We start from the raw sequence: 22,699 nt of genomic DNA, 5'->3' as shown, positions 1-22,699 counted from the left end.
GGTTACATCAGTTCATACTACCACAGTATCATTTAGACTTATAGACATAAACCAATGCATGAATTAGAGTGAGTTTGTTTATTTTCTAATTTGTCCAGATGGCCAGGAGGAAAAGCAAGTACAGAAGGAAAGCTAGTTAACACTGCCTCTAAAAAATAGGGATGTTCCTTTAGATTTAATATTCATATCCATTTTAAAGCCCTTTATTATAGTTTAGTTTAGGTTTGGTTTGGTTTTGGTTTGGCTTAACGCCTGTCTCAGGGGACTCATGACAAAATAATTTTTGTTATCCCTAAGGGTGAACTAGGGTGTCCTGCTGCCCCCCAGTGGCCAGGATGAGATTCCACAGTGGTGGAGAACAGTTTCATCTCAGTCACAGCTTTAGTGAGCTATAAGCTGTGGTCAAAAAATGTGCTCCTGCTTGTAAAAAAATATTTTTTTAAATCATTAGTTTGAAATATGTGCTTCTCGCGCTTCCCTGGTGGCACAGTGATTAAGAATCCGCCCTCCAGTGCAGGGGACACGGGTTCAAGCCCTGGTCCGGGAAGATCCTACATGCCGCAGAGCAACTAAGCCCGTGCGCCACAACTACTGAGCCTGCACTCTAGAGCCTGTGAGCTACAACTACGGAAGCCTGCGAGCCACAACTAATGAGCCTGCGTGCCACAACTACTGAAGCCCGCATGCCTAGAGCCTGTGTTCCGCAACAAGGGAAGCCACCACAGTGAGAAGCCCGTGCACCGCAACAAACAGTAGTCCCCTCTCGCTGCAACTAGAGAAAGCCCGTGCACAGCAACAAAGACCCAATGCAACCAAAAATAAATAAGATAAATATTTAAAAGAATATGTGCTTCTCTCTGTTGTTTAATTAAAATCATTATCTTTGTTATTTTTCTAAAATATATTTCAACTTTGTTGATTTCTACTTTGTACCAATTTTCTTTCTCTGTTTTAGAAAATAAATTGGGATGATTTAGCTGCCAAAAAAGTGCCCGCGCCCTTTAAGCCAGTCATCCGAGATGAATTAGATGTGAGTAACTTTGCAGAAGAGTTCACAGAAATGGACCCCACCTACTCTCCTGCAGCACTGCCCCAGAGCTCCGAGAGGCTGTTTCAGGTAATCTCCAAGAGCCCACACGTGTTTGTTGGCCATGTATGCTTTGAAAGAAAAGATTAATTTTCGCATGTGAAAGCTTTTTGGCATCTTGAAAAACAGGACTGTATAATCTCTTCAAAATTATTAAATACAGAGATATTGCAAATAAATATGTGTTGAATTTACACCTGAAATTTTACTTCTGTTCAAGCTCTTTTATAGAGAATATAATACTACTTTACTTCTAATCATACAAAATATTCCTTAATTCATAAACAGTGTTATCTGATTCTTTATCTTCAGTGACTAATCAGAACTGTTTCTCAACTCGTAAAAAAGATTTAGAAAGGATTTTACACTTAGGAAAGGATCTTTTCTCAGACTTGAGATAAAATATTCTATTAAATGGCATCATAGCTTCACTTCTTTGACTCCCATTAGTATCCCAGTAGTATGGTTTAATTTGGCTGTCCAGACACTGTCTCTGGACATAGGTGACACTAGTGGCTAGTACTTGGCTGGGACAAAGCAGATGTTGAAAAAAATGTTCCTCAAATTAGTGAATGTTCTAGCTTAAACAGATTAATCATCCATCATTATACAGATGGTCCCCAATTTACGATGGTTCAACTTGGGATTGTTTGACTTTATGGTGGTGCAAAAGTGATACGCATTCCACGGAAACCATACTTAGAATTTTGATCTTTCCTGGGATGGTGATGTGCAGTACGACCCTCTCACGATGCTGGGCAGCAGCAGTGAGCCCCGGCTCCCAGTCGGCCATTCAATCACGAGGGTAAATAGCTGATACACTTACAACCAATCGGAACCCAAACAACCATTGTTTTTCACTTTCAGTACAGTAGTCAGTAAATGACATGAGATATCCAACACTTTATTATTAAATAGGCTTTGTGTTAGATGATTTTACTCATCTGTAGGCTAATGTAAGTGTTCTGAGCACGTTTAAGGTAGGCCAGGCTAAGCTGTGACATCTGGTAGGGTAGGTGTGTTAAATGCATTTTCAACTTAGGATATTTTCAATTTATGGTGGGTCTGTCAGGACTTAACCCTATTGTCAGTCAAGGAAGATCTGTACCACTTTTGGTTCAGCACATCATTCTGCCGTTTGATTTGACTCCTTTTCTAAAACTCAGTTTTGAATTTAACCTAAGGAAATATAATGAGTCAAATAATTGCTGAATTAGAAACTGACTGGAATGAAACTTGCTATTTATCTAGTTTGAAAACCAGTAGCATTTGGACCACTTTTTAGTTCCTTAACTGTACCTTTTTTGAGAAGTTAGTTGTGTTTGTTTATAAGCAAACTTTTATCAGTAATGCAAAAGAATTATATCTATGAGTCAGATACTGGGGATGGGTTAGGAAGGAAGTATTTTTCTGCCTTTAATTTTGAATTGGTTTAGTTCTACCAGAAGATGGCGTGATCTCCTTCTGAAAAGCATTATTCTATTGATTTGAAATAACCTTGCATTTTAGATTTATCTTAACAAATATTTGAGCTTTTTTTTTTTTTTGGCCTCACCATGTGGCTTGCGGGATCTTAGTTCCCCAATGCAGGATCGAACCCACGCCCTCAGTGGTGAAAGCACGGAGTCAAAGAAGAAAAAAATGATTACAATCTAGTCTGTGCTAAACCGGATAATTGCAAATCCTTATTTTTTTCCTTTCTTTTTTTTTTAGGGCTATTCCTTTGTTGCTCCTTCTATTCTCTTCAAGCGTAATGCAGCCGTCATAGACCCTCTTCAGTTTCACATGGGAGTCGATCGTCCCGGAGTGACAAATGTGGCAAGGAGTGCAATGATGAAGGTGTAGCCATGTGGTTAATTAAATGACATATTCATGGTTTAAATACCAACACTAATTGACTTTCTCAAGTCAAGTAAATTTAATAGACTTTCCATTTGACTAAAACGTAATTTTAAAAAATGAATAAATGGAAATAGTAAGATTTGCCCTAGAGAATTATTAACATTCATTTGAATGAGCTCGTTTCTTACGATAGAAAGTAATATATTTTAAATAAGTGATATACATGATAGAAATGAGCTAATGATGAATTTTTAGAGATTGTAAGTGTATTCCACTCCTATTAACATTAATAATGTTCTGTTACTCAACAGTTTTATCTATCCCTGTGTATTACTAATATTTTCTTAAGTGAAATGATGTTGGTTTCTTGTCAGGACTCTCCATTCTATCAACACTATGACCTAGATCTGAAGGACAAACCATTGGGAGAAGGAAGTTTTTCCATCTGTCGAAAGTGCATAAACAAAAAAAGTAACCAAGCATTTGCGGTCAAAATAATCAGCAAAAGGTATCACATTTCCAGCAGTCCCTCTTATGTATTCGTCCTAGTCAATGGCTTCTATAAATTAAGATTTTTATTTAAAAGGAAAATAATGGTATATTATAAGGTTTTCAACCAAGGTTTTAGCCATTCAGCTCATCAGTTGATCCATTATACTTCTAGCTCTGAGAAAGTAATCCATTTTAGACATAAATCAGTACGATATGCTTTTCAGGTTATTACGAGAAGACTTTCTTGTGGCGGTGTTGTTTAATCAGACTCGCTTAGTGAGTTCAGCAGCTTTTGCCATTCCTGTTAGTTGTATATTTGAAATACTTTGTTCTGCAATTATTTAGTGACCTAGGGGTAGTTTGAGAGCCAGCTAGTTGTTTTGGTAACTGATTATTACCTCCATGGTTGTATATTCTTATCACCAAATTGTCAGGCAAGTAGAGCATCCATTTCTTCATGTGATTAGCTCTTTCCTGACTCAGAAATGATCATTTTTCTCAAGAATAATGCTTTACTTGTTCTGGTGGGTGTATGACTCACTACTTTCAGGGAAGCCTCATTCTGGTACTTTGACACTTACCTTCTGAATATACTGTAAATAAAAACAAAATTAGGATTGGGGCAATGCTTCCAAAAACTTGGTGAAGAGGGATGTAGAGTCTAACTCTTTCATCTTGCAGGTTGGAAGCCAATACTCAGAAAGAAATAACAGCTCTGAAACTCTGTGAAGGACACCCCAATATCGTGAAATTACATGAAGTTTTTCACGATCAGGTAGTCCACTTTTTTTTCTGTGGATACTAATTCATATACAGGGTTCTACTTTTCATCAGTTGTGTTGGTGCTGGGTCAAAGTCAGGGATATGGGACATGACCGAGCCACGTGAGAGGGTGAGAAGCCACTCCACGCATGCTTTCACCCACCCCCAAATCAATGCTTCCTCTCACTTCTGCTTCTCTCACTCAGTCGTGGTCGTGTAGGACCTGGAAGGAGGACGGGGGGCTAAAGCCCAGCTCACTGTGCTTACTGCACGTTCAGTTACCACCCCGCATAGCTTCGTCTCTGCGTACCTCTCAGTACTCAGTCATTTTCAGCCGTCAACTTAACCCTTTAACTTCAAGAGTAGAACTTAGCCTAAAGCCTCATTAGTGCAAACTGAAAGAGCAAATAGGAAGCAGAGGGCAAAGATACTCTCTTTCCATCTTCTTATTCCAGGTGACAGATTCTGCTCAGGCCACAGGCCAGGTCATGCTACCCGCCTTCTACCCCCGGTCCCACTTTCCAGCAGTACCCTCACACAGGGTTATGTAACTTTAGAGACAGGAGGAACACTGTTTTGTCAGGTCCATGTCTCCTTCCCTGCAGAAATCTCTCCATTACAGTCATCTTTCCTCCTGGGACTGGGCGGGATGGCACAGTCTGACGCAAGACAGCATGCTGCGCACAAGAGCTAACACCAGTCCTGGATGTGGTTGGCCCTAACTTTACCAGAGAAGAAACGGAGGTTCAGAAAGGTCATGAGTGTTTTCCCACAGGAAAAAAAAGTGGGGGGGGGGTGCGTCATGAGACTCGTCCAACCAAGGTCACATAGCAGATCAGTGAAAATCTAGTAGGAAGACTTGGTCTCCGGTTCTGGGCTCTCTCCAGTGTGGTACCGTGACATCCACGTCCTAGGAGAGCGGTGGCCCAGTTCTCTACCACATTGAACTTTCCCAGAGTGCCGTGGCCAAGCATGACACATGGTGGGGAAACCAGGCGGCAGCAGCAGGAGCATCATAACTATAATAACTGCTGCTATTTACTTTCACATACATTACGTGGTACAGGTATTGTAGCACTCATTCTACATGTATCATCAAACTCCCGGAAATTAAGTAACCGGGTCTCCCAGTTTATAAGTGGTACTGCTGGAATCTGAACCCATGCAGTCCAACCTCAGAACAAGCACTTAATTAATTACTTTGTTCTACTGCCTTAGAGGAGGCAGACACAAAGCCTGGTTTTCACATCAGGTGAGTGAGCACCCAAAAATGACATCATCTATTTGCATCCTTGGTGCTTATAGTCAGGAAAGGAAGCTCTTTGAAGCAAGGACTCGGGGGGAACTGTTCTCCCTGCTCTTCTGCTGCCTCCACCTCACCGGGCCACTCAACTACAGTGCAGGTAGAGTCCCCTGCCCACTGAGGGTGCTTACAAGGAGCCTAGGTAGTCTCCTATTGAAGGCGATCCACACATCCATCAAGGGCTTGGTGGATGACCTTCGACACACCCCTCGGTTTTGCAGCTGTGCCCCTAGCTACTTCCCCCAAAAGACTTTCCATCTCTGACCGTCAGGCCACTGTCAGATCTCAGGAACTACATCCCTAATATTTTACTTATGTGACAAATTAACTTTATTATTTGCTATTTTTATATTCAAGAGTTACTAGAATAGAAACCATCTCATGATGTAATCCTATGTACACCAGTATAAATATATTATCATTCTAATATACAGTTGTTGATAGTTTGCGTTGTTTTTTCCATAATGGTGACACAGTTGCCTAGATCATGCCCGAATCCACCATAGTCCCCTTTTCAACTGATGGGTGAAATTGATTGAGGGTGTGTCTCCAGCCTTTGACTGTACAGCAGTGTAGTTTGTGTACCATGACTTGTGCTTTACTACTCTATTAGTTTCCTATTGCTGCTGTTACAAAGTACCACAAACCTAAAACAATACGGAGGTATTATCTTACGGTCTCGAGGTCAGATACTCAAAATCAGCCTCACTGCTGTAAAGTCAAGGTGTCAGCAGGGCTGGTTCCTTCTGGAGGTTCTAAAGGACAGTTTATTTACTTCTCTTTTTTAGCTCTGGAGACTGCCCACATTCTTGACTTGTGACCCTTCCATGTTTCATTCCAGTCTTTTGTTTCCATAGTCCCATCTCATACTGTTGACTCTGGTGGATAATTAAGACACCCTTCCCATCTCAAGAGCCTTAATCACTTCTGAAAAACCCCTTTACCATATAAGGTAACATCCATAGGTTCTGGGGATTAGGATATGGACATCTTTGGAGGGCCATTATTCAAGCTACTATATATACATGTTTTCACTGTTACCTGCATTTCATTGGTAAGGGTGCTAAAGTTCATAGAGGTAAAGTAACACCCCCAAGGTCATAAGTAAGTAGCAGAGCTGGCATTCAGATGCAGGTTTGACTCTAAAACCTATCTCTTAAACCACTATAGGTCTTGCCCCTCATTTTTTTAAAGCTTGCTGGCATATACTTGTAGCAGACCTTTAGATTTGATCTTAATTTGTCTGACGTAGAAACTCAAATTAGCATGGTCTCTAATAGCCTGGGAGCAATTCTCTTAATAAAAGCGTTATTCACCTTCTAGAATTTGCCCACTATGTGCAGGATAATGTCTTTATAATCATCTTTTTAATGAAGCAATTTTCCTGGACTTTGCTAATTCAAAGGAAAGCATACTTTGTTTTGTTTGTTGAGTGACATTGGTGCTATAAGGCATAGCACTTGAATCTGAATATTGATTTGTATCTTTTTTAAACCATTTGTGTTCGTTGGGGAGCTGATGTAATTCCCTTGCTTTTCAGTAGCTCCTACATTATTTTCTTTACGGGAATGTATGCAAAACATAGTAAATACATGACTTTTAATACTATTTAATTAAGATAATGCCTTGGGAGCAAAAGCAATTATTTAAAAAAAAAAAAAAAAGCCCAAAGTGAGTTATGGGTATTTGGCATGGGAATTAACAGGAACACTGAAACTAATCTGTTGAGCCCTAACAGAAGATTTAAAGTGACATCATCCAACCGTGCCTTTTTTAAGAGGTAAATTTGCCATTAAATGTGTGTGTCAGGCCTCCTGGGGGTAGTTGCCCATATTCCATCAGTAATCTATATTATTTCAAGCAGCCAATTTTACATTATTATCTGTACTAGGTTACACTTTAAGAAGAAAGATATGTACACTTGGTAGAGAGGGTTGGAATGGAATTCAAATGAAAGAATTAGTCAAGGAAAGGATATACAAAGATTTCACTGCAGTACTTGAAATTTTCCATTACCAAAATAGAACTCTAAAAAAGTCACATTATCCTTCAACTCTTTCCCCTAAAATACAAGGGTCGCCGTTGACTATTTTAACAAGGGACTATTTAAATTTATTGGTAATAGTTCATAATCAGGAAATGTTTTATACGTTGATAAGCTTCTACTCCTCTTCATTAAGGCCCTCCGCATTATTCTTCTTTCTTTTCTAGCTTCACACATTTCTAGTGATGGAACTTCTGAACGGGGGAGAGCTATTTGAACGCATTAAGAGAAAGAAACACTTCAGTGAGACAGAAGCCAGCTACATCATGCGGAAGCTTGTTTCAGCTGTAAGCCACATGCATGATGTTGGAGTGGTACACAGAGATTTGAAACCCGAGGTATAAAATTACATGTTTTCTCATATAATGCAATCTAGCATCATTATTAAATATCCCCCAGATATGTGTGGGCTTTTTTTTGGGGGGGGGGGGTTGTTTTGATTTTTTATCTTCAGGGCTTTCTGCTAAATAGATACTTGCAAATATCACGTTTCTTGCATTTTTTTTCTTTTCTATTTCAGTCTAAAATAAATTTGTCTTTTCGTTCTTTTTTTTTTTTTTTTTTTTTGCCAGCTGATCATCTTGAGGTTATATTTGTAAGTGTGAGAGCCTTTTATGGAAGAAATACTTTATGCAACAATTGTGGACTAAAAATAGCAATGGAAATTTTTGTAGCAGAAAATAATGCCCCTGCTATATGTATACCACTTTAGAGGGATTTTAACAGTGTATTTTGAAAGCTTATCTTTTACTTTTGTAATCAAATTGATTAGCTCATGAATAGCAATGTATGTTGTTCTAAATTTTTAAATATAAAGCATTGTCTTTGTTTAATGAGTTATGCCATCCTTACATGTGTTTTCTTTGCTCATGTACTATAATATTTATAGAACTGTGTAGCTATGTAGAAGTATTTATATATTTCTTCTTTCAAAAGGTTAAGAAAGAAGGTTCTAACTCTAGAATGATCCCTTTTTAGTATCAAAAGTATGAAAATTCCTCCCTTTTAGAAAATCATCGAAAGAATAATGAAAATTTAAAAACAAAACCCAATAATTTATAAAAGAAGAACAATGAATCATCCTCTATCCTATGCAAAATTATATATATTTACTATCTAAAATAGAATTTCAATTTTAACTACCATGTGATTATAATGCATTTTTAAGTATATTTAAAATAATAATTTGGTGTTTATTTTTGTATTAGATTACAAAAGAATATTTCTCAAAAAGCACCATTTTTGCCTTTTATTTAAGTACCTTGGATTATTGGTAGGAAGAGGATGTTTTAAAAATGGAATTCTGTGCCTTCGGATATAATTGACTGAGTCCCAAAATATTTAAGCTTCTATGTACTTTCTATTACTGTTATTCATATTACTCGTAATTAATCAAAAGTGAATTGTGTTTTATGAACTTGCAACTATGATAGCTACCCCTCTGCTTCCTTCATCACAATTCTCACTCTCCCACACAACACCCACTAAAAATATGGCACTCTGTACATTGGAGATTTGCTGTCTATTTTTAAATGTGAAAGCATACCACTTAACTGTTTTTTTTTGATAGACAAGGAACAAGCATGTAATTTTTTTAATTGAAAAGATCTGTTCCATGACTGTCTAGAATTCATTTTCACATGTTTTATTCTTTGATAACTGGCCATCTGTCACCTCATGAGTCTCAAATGATGCAACTGTCCTCTCCAGCGGAATTGAAATTTGCCTTCCTATTTTACTGAGTAAAAAGATACTCACATAGCTTAATTCTTATCTGCCATAAAGCTTTTCTTTCAAATAATCATTTGAAAAGAAGAATTGTCTGATTATTAAGGACATTCTACTACCATTATAGTCCTAAATCAACATATATTTTGGAGATATGAAAATGTGCCTTTGTACTAACACTTCCATAATAAAATAGCTTTCACTTTGACTTTTAAGTGGCAGAGTATATTATTTTCAAGCTAAAAGTTTAATCCCTTTCGCATTGATGTAGCATTTTAAGATCTGACTATATATCTTTTGGTAGATATTTATGTGGTATTCATATTCTGCATACACAAGATAATTTCTAGGTGAGAATCAAATAAATTTAGAAGCTGGCTGACATTCTTAGTAAGCTGCTTTGTATTTTTCAAACTGGTCCCCATATTCTTGAAAGATTGAGAAATTTTATCAAATTAGTTTCTGGCAGAACTTGAGACAAGGATAAATGTGGTTTGAATGACTAATTCCTGCCACTTCTGACCATGCACACCCAACTACATTTTGAGAATTGGGAGAGGAGTGAAGAGGGGTGTGCCATGTCTCCTCCATTTCAAGATCTAAGAACAAGGAAGTCCTTAGCTGGTCTTAGTATAGAAGACACTAAAGTCATTTCCAAAGTCTTGTAGGCTCTGGGAGGACAGGCCAGGTGTGCTTCATCCACTGCTCTGTATGTAGCACAGTGCCTTGTGCTGTGGAAGAGTTCAGGGGTCATTTGCTGAGACTTCTCCCAAGTACCCGGTCCATGCACCCCAGCTATGACTTCAGTTGTGGTGAAGCCTTACATTGAATTATATTCACATTTTAATTCCATCACAAATTCAGGATTAGGCATTTTGTATAATAGAAAATTTAAGAAAACTTTTCAGTTAATTTTTTTGCTTCTTTCCTACCACTTCATTCATTTTTAACTTTTGAATGGGGGCCTAGAAGATTTTTCTTCTTTGTATCAGTGAAGCATTCTATGATGTATATTATTTCACTTCAAATAATATTAAAAAGCAAATGTTGTTCCAGAACTGGGGAATAATTTAATGGTCAAAAAGGCATAACAGATTTTGTTAGGATGTCTAAAGACAATATAATCAGATTCAATTACTGTGCATACTAGCTTGATGTACTAATAAAAATGTACATAAAAATTTGCCCATCAGTACAGTTAGATTTTTTTAAACAAGTGGTAAATACAAAAGTAATCAGTAAAACCTTAGTGATTGACACGGCTTAGCAAATGATTCAAAATAACAATGTTTTCTGAATAATAGAGGGGTAATATCCATAAGCATCAAAAATGTTCAAGTATTAACTGTTTTGGAAAAAATATTTCTGAAACGTATGTCTCCACCATGTATTATTTAATAGGCTTTACTAGATATTATGTATAACTATTTTATTTATGACTTCATTCAGTGGACAAATATTTACCAAAGCATTTACTACATGAGAGAGTCATGAATAAGGTAGATGCACAGTTGCTGGCCTCATGGAATTATGGTCTAATGTGGGTGAAGACATTGAACTAATATTGCAGAGCTGATAAGTGCCAGGAAAGAAAAGTAAATGCTAGAAGAAAATATAATAATTTCCATCTTCTGTTTGGTGGCACCTCTAAATGAGGATTAGATGCCTGAGAGCCAGGTTGGAAGGGAGGTTGGTGGAGGAGGTCGAAGACAGACACAAGCAGAAGGGAAAGCATAGACAGAGAAGAGGCATGGTCCCATTGAAAATGTTCCACATGACCTTGTACAAATTGATGTGATACAGAAAAGTATAAAGCAGAGAGCGACAGTACGCTGACATCCAGGTCCCAGACCCACCCTGTGAGACCCTTCTGTATCTGAATCCAGTGTAAATAGATAGACAGGTAATATTGCATAAATGCATAACCAAGTCCCATTACATTTTAATGAGAAAGTAATGAAGTGTTTGTATCTTGCAGAATTTATTGTTCACTGATGAAAATGACAATTTGGAAATTAAAGTAATTGATTTTGGGTTTGCACGCTTAAAGCCACCCGATAATCAGCCTCTGAAGACGCCGTGCTTCACTCTTCACTACGCCGCCCCAGAGCTCTTGAATCACAATGGCTACGATGAGTCCTGTGACCTCTGGAGCTTGGGTGTCATTTTGGTGAGTTCATATGTCAGGCCGTTAAACCCAGTCAGTTCTCTGATGTCCTCTGTATATCTCTCTCTTTGCTGTTTTTCTTAAATTTGTGAGAAAATTGGTAAATTGGTTTCTTTTCTTTTCAGTAAAAGGCCTGACTGAAGACTATTTCCCTTTCTTAAAATTTACATTGGAGAAAATGTAGGAATTTTTATTTTGGTTTATTCTGGAATATTTAAGGCAACTGTGTTTAATGTGAATTACAGTTATGTATATATGTATTTTTAAAGAAGCAGTAGTATATTTTCATAAGATATGCATGTTAGATATAATGTGAAAATAGCTAAGAGACTCATTAATAGAAAAAATATTTTAAAATATATTCTCTGAGATTTTCAGGCTAAAAGGTAATTAAGGAATATCACTTAGGATAAATTAACAAATTAATAGAAAAAATTAAAAATATTTATAGTAACTTATAGTAATCGTGGTGAGCATGCTTTTCACAAACTCTCTTTGGATGCCGGGATCAGAAACAGAACATTAAGCTAGAAGAATCTCGGCATGTTTTTTTCTCAAAATAGCTTTACTTTTTCTGCATATAATCTGTAATGCATAATCATAGGGAGAAGTTTTCAAACAACAGAGAAAGATATAAGGAACAAAGTGAGATCACTCGTAATCTCATCATACAGAGATAATATTGTGTAAGCTCTTACTCTCCTCCCATCCCTACCCCCTATTATGTATGCTTTATATCTTTCTACAGATCTCTCTATATATTTGTATATATATTCAGGGTTTTTTTTTAACAAATGAGATTATGTTATATATGTAGTTTGATATCTCATTATTTCCTTAGAATAGATTCCTAGGAGAAGGATATATAGATCTTTATTTTGACATATATGCCTGTATTTCCTTCTAGAAGGTTTATCAGATCATGTTCTCATCAACTGTATGTGAATACATTGGATACTATCAATTTCAATTTAAAATTATTTCCTACTGTTATAATTTGCATGCATTTTCTTGATGAGTATTCAGTTTGAGCATCTTTTCGTGTATTTGAACATTTTTATTTTCTCTATTATGAATTGCTGTTTATGAGCTTTGCCCACTTTCCTATGGGGAAATTTTTCTTATGGAAACTTAAAGGTCTATTAAGGATTTTAATTCTTTGTCTGCCATTAATATTGGAAATGTTTTTTCTGGTTTTTCATGTCTTTGAAAACTTTGTAGTAATATGGGGTTTTAATTTTGTTTTTTGAGAGGCTTAAATAGAGAAGTTTTTTTTATTTTTATGTTGTAAGATATGTTAGTCTTTTCCTTTGTGGTATCTGGCTTTGATGTCAGATTGTCACTCCACCCCAACCCAAGATTATAAAAATATTCTCTTAAATTTTCCTTTAGAATTATGTTTTATTTTTATACTTATGCAGTCCATCTGGGATTTATTTTGGTGTCAGTTTGTTTTCCCCCAATGGAAGCCAGTTGTCCTTGCAGGATGGTTCTTTTATTTTTAAGCTTTATATGGTTTTTATTTCAGCAGTTTTAAGTCATTATTTATAATTTTCAAACTGAAATTACATATTTATGAATATGATTTTTAAATTAAAATAAAAAACTAATTTCTGTAGATTTGAGAGTTTTGTTTGACTTAAACTGATTTCAGTAGCACTCTCCTAAAAAATTCGTCTAAATAAAAAAGAGCCTTTCTTTTTTAGCAATAATATGTTTACCCCTTGTAAAACAGCCCTTACTTAAATACAGGCCAAATATAATTACCATGCTTTTTAAGGTTTTAAAAGACAATCTTAGACATGCAGACAGGTATTTTAGAGCCTCCAAATGCCGTGTCTATGGAAATAACTTTGTATAATGGCATGGGGAGAAGCCAGGCTTCTCTCTAGATCTAATTGTCAAGTTTTAAACAGGAACAGGAGACAAAGAACAGATTAAATGATACCACAAGAGTACAATCACAACGGTCAGACTGCGGGGAAGTTCTGCAGGACAAACAACCGAGCTTCTCCAGCAAATAAATTATGAGAAAAAAATAGCCTGGGAACCTATAGATTAAAAGACACTTAAGAAACAGTGTTTGCATCTTACTTGAATTCTGATTCAAACAACTTCTAATTTCAAATCTATTTATTAAATTCAAACTGTAAATCTAAGTCATACAGATATATTTATACAATGTATATAACACAACTGGAGAAATTTGAATATTGACTGGATATTGGATGACACAAAGGAATTACTGCTAATTGTTTTAGTTGTGATAATAGGTTGTGGTTGTGGTTTTTAAAAATCCTTGCCTTTTAGAGACACGAAATACAGATGAAAAGCATAGTTAGCACCTGCATTAAACTGTCCAAAAAAAATAAGAATGCTTTGCAAACTTTTCCATATAAATGAGTGCATATCTCCAGAGGATCTAGATACAAAGCCTGAGCTATCCCATAGTAAGCACAAAATTTTCTAGGGGGGTCGTCTGGTTTGCCTTAGAAATCTATGGCCCTTTTACATGTTGCATCTAATACACATGAATATGGATACTTTAATATGAAAATAATTTATGTTACCCCCATTGGGTAAAACAAATACTTCAGGAAGATGCATCACATCATATCATGCAGCTTTGATTACAACTCAGTCTACCTCATGTATGTGCAGTTCACTGGAAATTCACAGGACTTTAATTAAAATAGAGTTTACACAGTGTCTTAAGTCTGTTCGGGGCCACCATAATGAAACACTGCAGACTGGGTGACTTAAACAACAGAAATTTATTTCACAGTTCTGGAGGCTGGGAGGTCCAATATCAAGGTGCCAGAAGGTTGGTATCTGGTGAGGGCTTTTGCCTTTGGTTGCAAACAGCCATCTGTTCACTGCGTCCTCACGTGGCCTCTCTTCAGTGCATGCGCTTAGAGAGAGAGAGAGAGAGCCAGCTCCCTGGTGTCTCTTTTTGTAAGGACACTAATCCTATTGGATGAGGACTGCACCCTCATGACCTCATTACCTTTACTTCCATAAAGTTTCTACCTGCAAATACACTCACATTGGGGGTTGGCTCTTTGGCATATGAATTTTAAGGCACACAATGATTCAGAGCTTAACAGACAGTATTTAGAAAACGTAGGATAGGATTATATACTATCCCATAGGAATATATAGCATACCCACAGGATGGAATATAATAACATTTAAAACATATTTCTTCCAAGAGATTTATTCAAGATTTCTTATTTTTTCAATTTCTTCCCCAAATTTTATTGTGAAAATTTCAAACCTAGAGAAAATTTGGGAGAATAACACTGTGAACATTTAAACATGTTGCCATATTTACTTTTCCTTTCTCCCTAATTCCCTCTTGTGTGTGTATACATACATATATATACACATATATAGAAAGAGATGTATATCTTTATGTATATAGATACTTTCTTATCACACCATTTGCAAACAGTTTGCAGATACAGAATTATTCTTAACAGAAGTTGATTCCTGGATAATCAACTAAATTGTAAGATCTTGGAGTTGAGAGGAGCCCTAAAGTTTGTTTAATTCTAACTCTTCCAGAAAAGGGATCTTTTCTACAAAGTCCCTGTCATCAGTCTCCTTTAAAGATTTCCAAAGACGGAGAATTAGTTTTTCCACGCAAAAGCCTGTTGAATTATTACACATGAGAGTGAGAAAACTGTAATATGAAGGATATTTTCTTGTACTTAGCCACAAATGTATCTGTTAGGAAGTGGGATAAGATAAGAAGCCGAGCAGATTTTGGAAAACTACTTGGCAGTATCTACCAAACATACACAGACCAAATGACCCAGCAGTTCCAATCTCAAGGATATAGTCAACAGAAATGTGTATTTTTATGTACCGAAAGACACGTACAAGAAGATATATAGCAGCATGTTTCAAAATGCCCCAAACTGGAAACAGGTCAAAATCTTCATCAACAATAGAAAGATATTTTAGTCTGGATTCCCCAGAAAGCAGAACCTGAAGTTAAAGCTTATGTTTTGTCATGTACCTAAGGACCATAATCCCAGGGAGGCAGGGAAAGAGGGAGAGCAGAGGGTGCACCACTGAGTTGCCACCTACTGTTACCGAGTGGAGCTGATCACTTGAGTTCATGGAACCAAGACCTCTAACTGAGCAGACCCTAAGGCTGCAGGAACAGGAAACGTGAATTCTACAAGTGGGTCGTGTGCCCATAGAATCTAGATATGGGGGACCCAGCACCAATGGATCAGCCATTGGTTCAGCACAGTCCTAAAGGACAGCACCCCAACCCCACAGGGTATTGTCCTGAGCTGGTGTCTTCACTGAGCTTTTCATGTTCTAACAGGCCAGCTGCACCCAAGTGAAAGAATGCCAACCCACCTGACAAGTAGGCCCAATTTCCTTTCTTCCTTCATCAGTTGATCATCGGGAGCCCCCCTCCGTGAGGCCATAGGTGTGAGTTAAGGAAGAAGCATTGGTGCAACAGAGAGAGGTGATGGGCACCTATGCATGTAATTTGCTGTGTCTTCCGGACCTCCTCGGGTTGATTCTGAGTGTGCCGTGTCCAAAGTACAGCGACTGTTGCTGCAGCTTTACGAATCAGTGCGTCTGCTGATCCCAGTACACAGTTTTGTTCGAGCTTCAAGGAGCCATTTCAGCTGACTACTCGTACTGGCTCCAGGTGTCCCTGCCAGGATGTTGAATCCTGAGTCTCAGACAAGTGTTTCCATGGCAATAATTTCTTCTCCGTCAGCCAGGTCTTATGTTCCACACACCCACTCCAGCTCAGCTTCTTCAAGATCCATTCTCATTTGTGTCCCCTGATCCCTGCTGGGCCATTTTAGCCAGGGCCTGCAATTCCTTTGGCATGTACACACCCCCCTGTCAACATTAATACCATCTTTTGAGATGGTTGGAGTATCCCTTTTTTATTCTTCTTATCTGAATACAGTTATCAAAATGGCTTTAAATCTTGATATCATACTAAGCCATTCCTTTTTATATACAAGCCTGAAATGTGTTGGTTGTTTCAGTGATTGAAGCCATGTAATCTTTTAAACGCAGCAATGCTAAGTGTAATATCTAGGAAATTACGCTAAGTTGGTAATGAAATTACCAGAGTGGCTTTGATGGTGATTTCGGCAGACATTCTGTTTTGCTCCTTTTTTTTTCTTGATAGTATACAATGTTGTCAGGGCAAGTTCCATTCCAATCTCATGACAAAAGCTTGACGTGCACCAGTGCGGTGGAAATCATGAAGAAAATTAAAAAGGGAGATTTCTCCTTTGAAGGAGAAGCCTGGAAGAATGTATCCCAAGAGGCTAAAGATTTGATCCAAGGTAAGAATCTAATGGAAAATCTCATATTTTATATGACGTGTAGTGACTGAAGTGGAATCATACCCATGACATATATTTGTTTGTGAATTACTCAAGGAGTCCCTGTGTGTTCTAAAAGGTTTCAGGCTACTCTATTCAGCCTTATTTTCTTCTCAGAACACTCTCCCTCAGTAATCTTATCCACATTCACTACGTGCACTAGCACTTGGATCCACCAGCATCTCAGTCTCACACCTTCAAAATGAACCTCTTCCTTTTTACTCTCCTTTCCCCCAAGCATGTGCCTCCTCCTTTCCCCCTCCTTTTACATGGCCACGAAGCCAGATCACCAGGACAGGACCCAGCATCACCCTAGGTCCCCGCAACCTCCCTCGCCTTCCACAGCCAGGCACGTGGTCCTGCGGGCGCAGCATCCCTCCCAGCCACCCCTCCTCCCCATTCACATGGCTGTCACCTTAGTTCTTGTCATTGTCTGTCTCCTAAAATCCACAACATGCTTTCAACTTGTCTCACTTCCTTTCACTTTACGTGTCATCCATCGGCACAGTGACCTTCCTAATAGCCAAATGCAATCGTGCCTCTTTTCTGTTAAAAATCCTTCAGACAATCCCCGTGAGCTTCAGGTCAGACTCCATAGTGCAGCCTTCACAATTCAAAGCCCTTCACAGCCTGGCCCTGCCTGCCTCTGCTTCCTGTCACCTTCGCTCCACCATCCTCGAACACTTGAATTCCTCAAATGTGCTGAGCGCTCGGATTCTGCTCCCCTTTACACGTGCTATTCCTAATCCCTGAAGAAGGGCACCCTTCTTCATCAAACCCACTACGGCTCATCCCCCAGGACTCGTCTCCTGGGAGCCTTCCAGGATGCCCGCGCTCCCTAGGCTGAGTCTTTCCCCTGGGCCTGCCGTGCGTGTGGCTCGTGCTACAGGACTTGTCCTGTAATGTGATGAGACCTGGGTTTTGTCTGTGTGCCTCCCCGCAGCTCTTCTCTGAGTGTCCGTCTCCAAACCTCCACACTCCCTAACTTGTGGAAGATGTTTGTACATGAATGAAGTAAATCTCAGTACTCTTTGTTTTGGGGGAGTTTGCCTGGTCACTAGTGGGAGTCCTTGTTTTAGGTGGTTATTTTCTCCTGATTGGAAAGCCAGCTAGCCTACTGCCTCCAGATATAGGCTACTGTGGGCTTTATTATTAGCATCCGGTATTCACTAGGGGATTTAAATGTACATGAAAATGTACGTAATTATCTTTGTAGGAGGTTGACGCCTTTCAGAAACCATCATGTCTTGTGAACATAATTGAGATCTATGTCTGAGGTTGACTTTAAACTATGTTTGAAATGACAAATCATAAAATAAAAATATCTTATTTATTCCCACAGGACTTCTCACAGTCGATCCAAATAAGAGACTTAAAATGTCTGGCTTGAGATACAATGAATGGCTTCAAGATGGCAGTCAGCTATCCTCAAACCCTCTGATGACTCCAGACATTCTAGGGTCTTCAGGAGCTGCTGTGCACACCTGTGTGAAAGCAACCTTCCATGTAAGGCTCTGGGCTCTGCACTTGTAGGGCAGTTTGGAAAGGGATCAGATAGATGTTCTTACTCTATAATCTATTGCTAAGAGATACCCTCTTAGCAATACAGTTTTTAAAATGGGTCCTTTTAATTTTAGATATGCTTTTATAAATCCCTTCATGATATAAACGCATTTATAAACAGAAAGTGCATGGGGACCAGAGTCACTGCTAACCACAAAATATTTATTTGACGTTTAGAATGAGTTTGCAAGATGAGGCAGCAGTCTGATATTTGAATAGTTGAAATTTTTGACTTGGTAAAAGGAAAACAACATGCATACTATTAGAACTTTAAAAAAATTTGTTTTATTGAAGTATAGTTGATTTACAATGTTGTGTTAATTTCTTCTGTACAGCAAAGCTATTCAGTTATACATATATATACACTTTCGTTTTCATATTCTTTTCCGTTATGGTTTATCCCAGGATATTGAATCTACTTCCCTGTGCTATACAGTAGGACCTTGTTGTTTATCCATTCTATATATAACAGTTTGCATCTGTTAATCCCAGACTCCCCATACATCCCTCCCCCACCCCTTTTCCCCCTTGGCAACCACAAGTCTGTATTAGAACAGTTTTTCTCTCAAATAAGCTAAATGACTGTAAAAACTATAAATAGGCATTAGGAACTAAGGCACATGTGAAGGTCCATTCATTCAAAAATCATTTTGTGCATAATATGTTCTGGAGACTGTGAGGGATAAGAAGTAAATTAATTGGTATTAAGTAAAGACTGTGTACTTGAAAGGCTGAGACTGCATGGCAATAACTGTAGATTCTGCACATTCGTGCCAAGCAGATGCAAATACGTTAAGGATAAGGAGCCAATGAGTTAGAGAGAAAGTAAATTACTTCTGAAAGGATTATCTTGAGAAAGGAGACAGGATAGCATTTCCTCTTCAGCTGCAGAAATGGATTAAAATATTAATAAGCTGGGATCTGGTGAGGTGTGAAGAGATGAACTGCAAGCATTTGAGGCAGGTGATCCAAATCTTCTCAGTGACATATGATATAAGGTTGTCACTCAGCAATGCCTAAGCTTGAATCTAAGAAAAGTAAAGACAGGCCGCTGTGAGGAGGAAGCCAGGCTGAGGTTTATAGAGCTAATCTTCTCTGCATATATTGTGTCCAAGATGTACCCAAATTGCATTGACGTGGGAGTGGAGATCAGGGGCTCTGTGTTGGGACTTTGTGGTTGGAATTTTAAATCTCAGACACAGAACTAGTCAAAGTGATGGAGAGAGGTGAGTTAGATTGCTGACATTCTTCAAGAATTTCCAGTCCGTCGGTGGTTTTTTAATTGAGAGGTAGCCCTGCCCTCTTCAAAAGATTTATTAGAATTGTGACTCCTGGACGCCCTAACAGGCGGATTTAAACAGAGCCCTCAGAAACCCTTTCCCATGAGCTTCTGTACCCTGCCCGGAGTTTTGGATACAGTGGTGTTAAGGACCATGTTCCCAGAACAACTTGAAGCTGTGGTTGCCAAGCTTGCCAAACGCAAGTTCTCTATAAGTCATGACGGCCAGGAAGACTTCAATCCTTTTACCTTCACGGGGGTTCCCCTTGTTTTCTCCCCTAGGCCTTTAACAAATACAAGAGAGAGGGGTTTTGCCTTCAGAATGTTGATAAGGCCCCTTTGGCGAAGAGAAGGAAAATGAAGAAGACCAGCACCAGTACCGAGACGCGCAGCAGCTCCAGTGAAAGCTCTCACTCTTCTTCCTCCCATTCTCATGGCAAAAGGACACCCACAAAGACATTGCAGCCCAGCAATCCTGCCGACAGCAATAACCCAGAGACCCTCTTCCAGTTCTCAGACTGAGCAGCATAGGAACGGTAGGCATATAACGGGTGATCCATTGTCCCTTCTGCTCCCTCATCGTGTGCCTGCGGCCAGGTTCTGTGCTTTGAAAAACGTGTCCCATTGGTCTCCTTGGAATCTGCCTCGCAGGGAATTTTTTCAGGAAAACCCAATTGGTTATCCTCATCCAAAAGCACTGGACAGAGAATGTTACTGTGAATAGACCACATGTCATACTGTTTAGTGACCTAGCATGGTGCCAACAGGACTGTTTTTGAAAGAGCAAAGATGTCTGTCAATTTAATTAGGGACTGGTGAGATTTGAGCTGCTGACAAAATAAGTCACAGGTTCTTCAGATGTCTGCCAACAAGAGTTCCTCGTACTGTGATGATACCTTTTGCTTCGCCTTGTGGGCATCGTGGGTTTTTAAGAGACTTGCACCCTTTGAACAGTGATTTATCAGCAAAAAAGGTCTGTTTTGAAAAAGAGTCTGTAATGAATTTTATGTGTGGCATATACTTATTTCTTCAGAGAGGATTTTAACTTATTGTTTTTATTTTATGGTTACCTATGACGATAACCTGCTATTATTAATCTTTTTCTAAAAAGTAAAAAAAAAAAGATATAAGAACTTCAGGTCCCACGCTCTATACTGGGGACCCATCTGAGATGCATGCTAAGCTATGTATGTTTTTAATTTTGCACTGCTCTTTCCTGGCAATTTGTTTTAATGGTTATTGCAAAATATTAAGGTACATGTCTCTGTTTTAAGTAATGTTGCACTTTATAAAAGAATATGAATAAAGCAAGCTATTTCATAAAGTGCACTCTTTCAAGCATATGTACTGTATTTTTGCCTTTTTTTCCCCCCATTATCTACTTTAAATTTGCCCTCACATCCCCCTTCCACTTTGGATGCAACAAGTAGAAGGGGCCTTGTATAACGTAATCATTAGCCCCAGAGGCACTGATGTGAGGAACACCTAAAGGGAAATGCTATTAAACACTGTGTTGTTTGTACACTGTGGTGTGCTGCGGTGAGGCTTTTCCTCCTGTAGTCAGATACTATGTACATCATACCTTAGAATTGCAACTATGGCTTGTTTTGAAACTTTCCTGTTAAATTGAAATCCAGAAAGCATATTTTATAAACTTATGCAGAGCACTTTTATTGCTCAAAAGTTCTGAATTCATACCGAAAACAAGTGCTGTGTGCTGAAGACATTTCACTGAATGATTGCTGCATTTTGAAATATGATTAATTCATCCCCTATGCAAAAAAAGAAGTGATAGGATTTGTGTGTTGTATTTTGTTTTAAAGCCATCACACGAAATGTCAGGACTGAGAAAAGCGATTTTTTGCGATGTTTACAGGAATCATGCTTAAAAAGGCCCAACATGTTTATTTTGTAGTTTTTGTTAATGATAACCTCTCGAGCATTAGTTTGGAATTGGGCATGATATTTATTTATTCCTTTCTTGAGATAATAGCAGCATTAATTTCAACCAGTTACGAATACTAAAAATATTGCACTCTATGTAATAGTATATTTATTACTGAACCAATGTATATATTAATAGCACAGGCAACAAAAATGGCAAATATTAAACTATTTTCAAAATGTATTATCCTGTTCACATTTTTGTCCACAATGATTATCGGAAATAACTTTTTATACTTTTCAGTGGCCCAAATGGCTACCTAATTCTCACTGAGTCAATGAAAATTTTGTACTCCTAGCTTATGGTCGTTCTTAGTAATGATGGGAAATCTTAGGTGCATTATTACCAAACTCTGTAGCTAATTCACAGAATGTGACCCCATCAGGCACAGGGTTACAATAATCAAGAAAATGTCCATTTATATCTATAGAAAGGTTGACTATGTCTAGAAATGTGTTAGTTAGCTCTTCAAGACATTTTTAAAACTGTGCATTCTAGTGGAAGATACTAGTAAAGTATAAACCAAAGGGACTTTGTTGCTAAGGGGAAATGATCCAGAAGAATGGTTGGTATACCCTAATGATTGAGGGTGTAATTGATGCATTGTGAATATTGGAAACAGTGGGTTTCACGTTCATTTATCTTCATTGCCTCTTCTTCTGGAGGACTTGACAGAAAATGAAATGGTAAAATGGGAGGCAGAGTGAAAGGAAGGAAAGAGAGGCTAATTTATCAGCTGGTGAGCCTCCCTGAGTAATCTAGAACGGGCTTTTGAGAAGAGCTCAGAAAACACTCGGAGGAGTGCCCACTTAGAGAATATCTTCATCCTCACTCTACTTACAAGGACCAGAAAGATGCTGAGTTTGCAGCAGTTATGGTACATGCAGGCTGTTAGTGTCAGTGAATTGCACTTTAAAATTCACAAAGCTTTCGTTTAGTCACATCAAAAATGAATTAAAAAATAATTCATATGAAAATGTTAAATGAAAGGACTCTTTTCTGGTAGTAGGAGAAAAATAGAAGTAGATTTAAGAGAAACAAATACACTAAATTCTCTTTGTAACAGTTTTGGAGATAGAGCCAAATCATCCCTTCCCTTCTTCCTTTATTGA

At 38.2% G+C, this 22,699-nt stretch overlaps 1 protein-coding gene across 9 annotated transcripts in view; it reads left to right on the top strand.

Annotated features, from left to right (window-relative positions):
• Positions 1-21,997, top strand: part of RPS6KA5 (ribosomal protein S6 kinase A5) — a 181,627-nt gene extending 159,630 nt beyond the window's left edge. For 2 of the 9 annotated variants that reach the window (XM_029238473.1, XM_029238476.1), the window contains 9 exons: positions 956-1,117; positions 2,801-2,926; positions 3,304-3,437; positions 4,103-4,196; positions 7,698-7,868; positions 11,237-11,428; positions 16,602-16,761; positions 18,143-18,306; positions 19,925-21,997. In XM_029238473.1, the coding sequence (XP_029094306.1) occupies positions 956-1,117; positions 2,801-2,926; positions 3,304-3,437; positions 4,103-4,196; positions 7,698-7,868; positions 11,237-11,428; positions 16,602-16,761; positions 18,143-18,306; positions 19,925-20,164 (1,443 nt within the window). In that variant the 3' untranslated portion in view covers positions 20,165-21,997. Of the gene's footprint in view, positions 1-955; positions 1,118-2,800; positions 2,927-3,303; positions 3,438-4,102; positions 4,197-7,697; positions 8,331-11,236; positions 11,429-11,550; positions 11,645-15,767; positions 16,560-16,601; positions 16,762-18,142; positions 18,334-19,924 lie in introns of those variants that run through there. The other 7 variants (XM_029238477.1, XM_029238481.1, XM_029238474.1 and 4 more) reach the window with 6 other exon arrangements.
• The last annotated feature ends 702 nt before the right edge of the window (positions 21,998-22,699 follow it).

This window comes from Monodon monoceros, unplaced genomic scaffold, assembly GCF_005190385.1.
Source record: "Monodon monoceros isolate NGI ecotype Baffin Bay Population unplaced genomic scaffold, NGI_Narwhal_1 Super_Scaffold_21, whole genome shotgun sequence".
Lineage (NCBI taxonomy): Eukaryota > Metazoa > Chordata > Mammalia > Artiodactyla > Monodontidae > Monodon > Monodon monoceros.
This window is presented reverse-complemented; position numbering and strand designations above follow the sequence as displayed.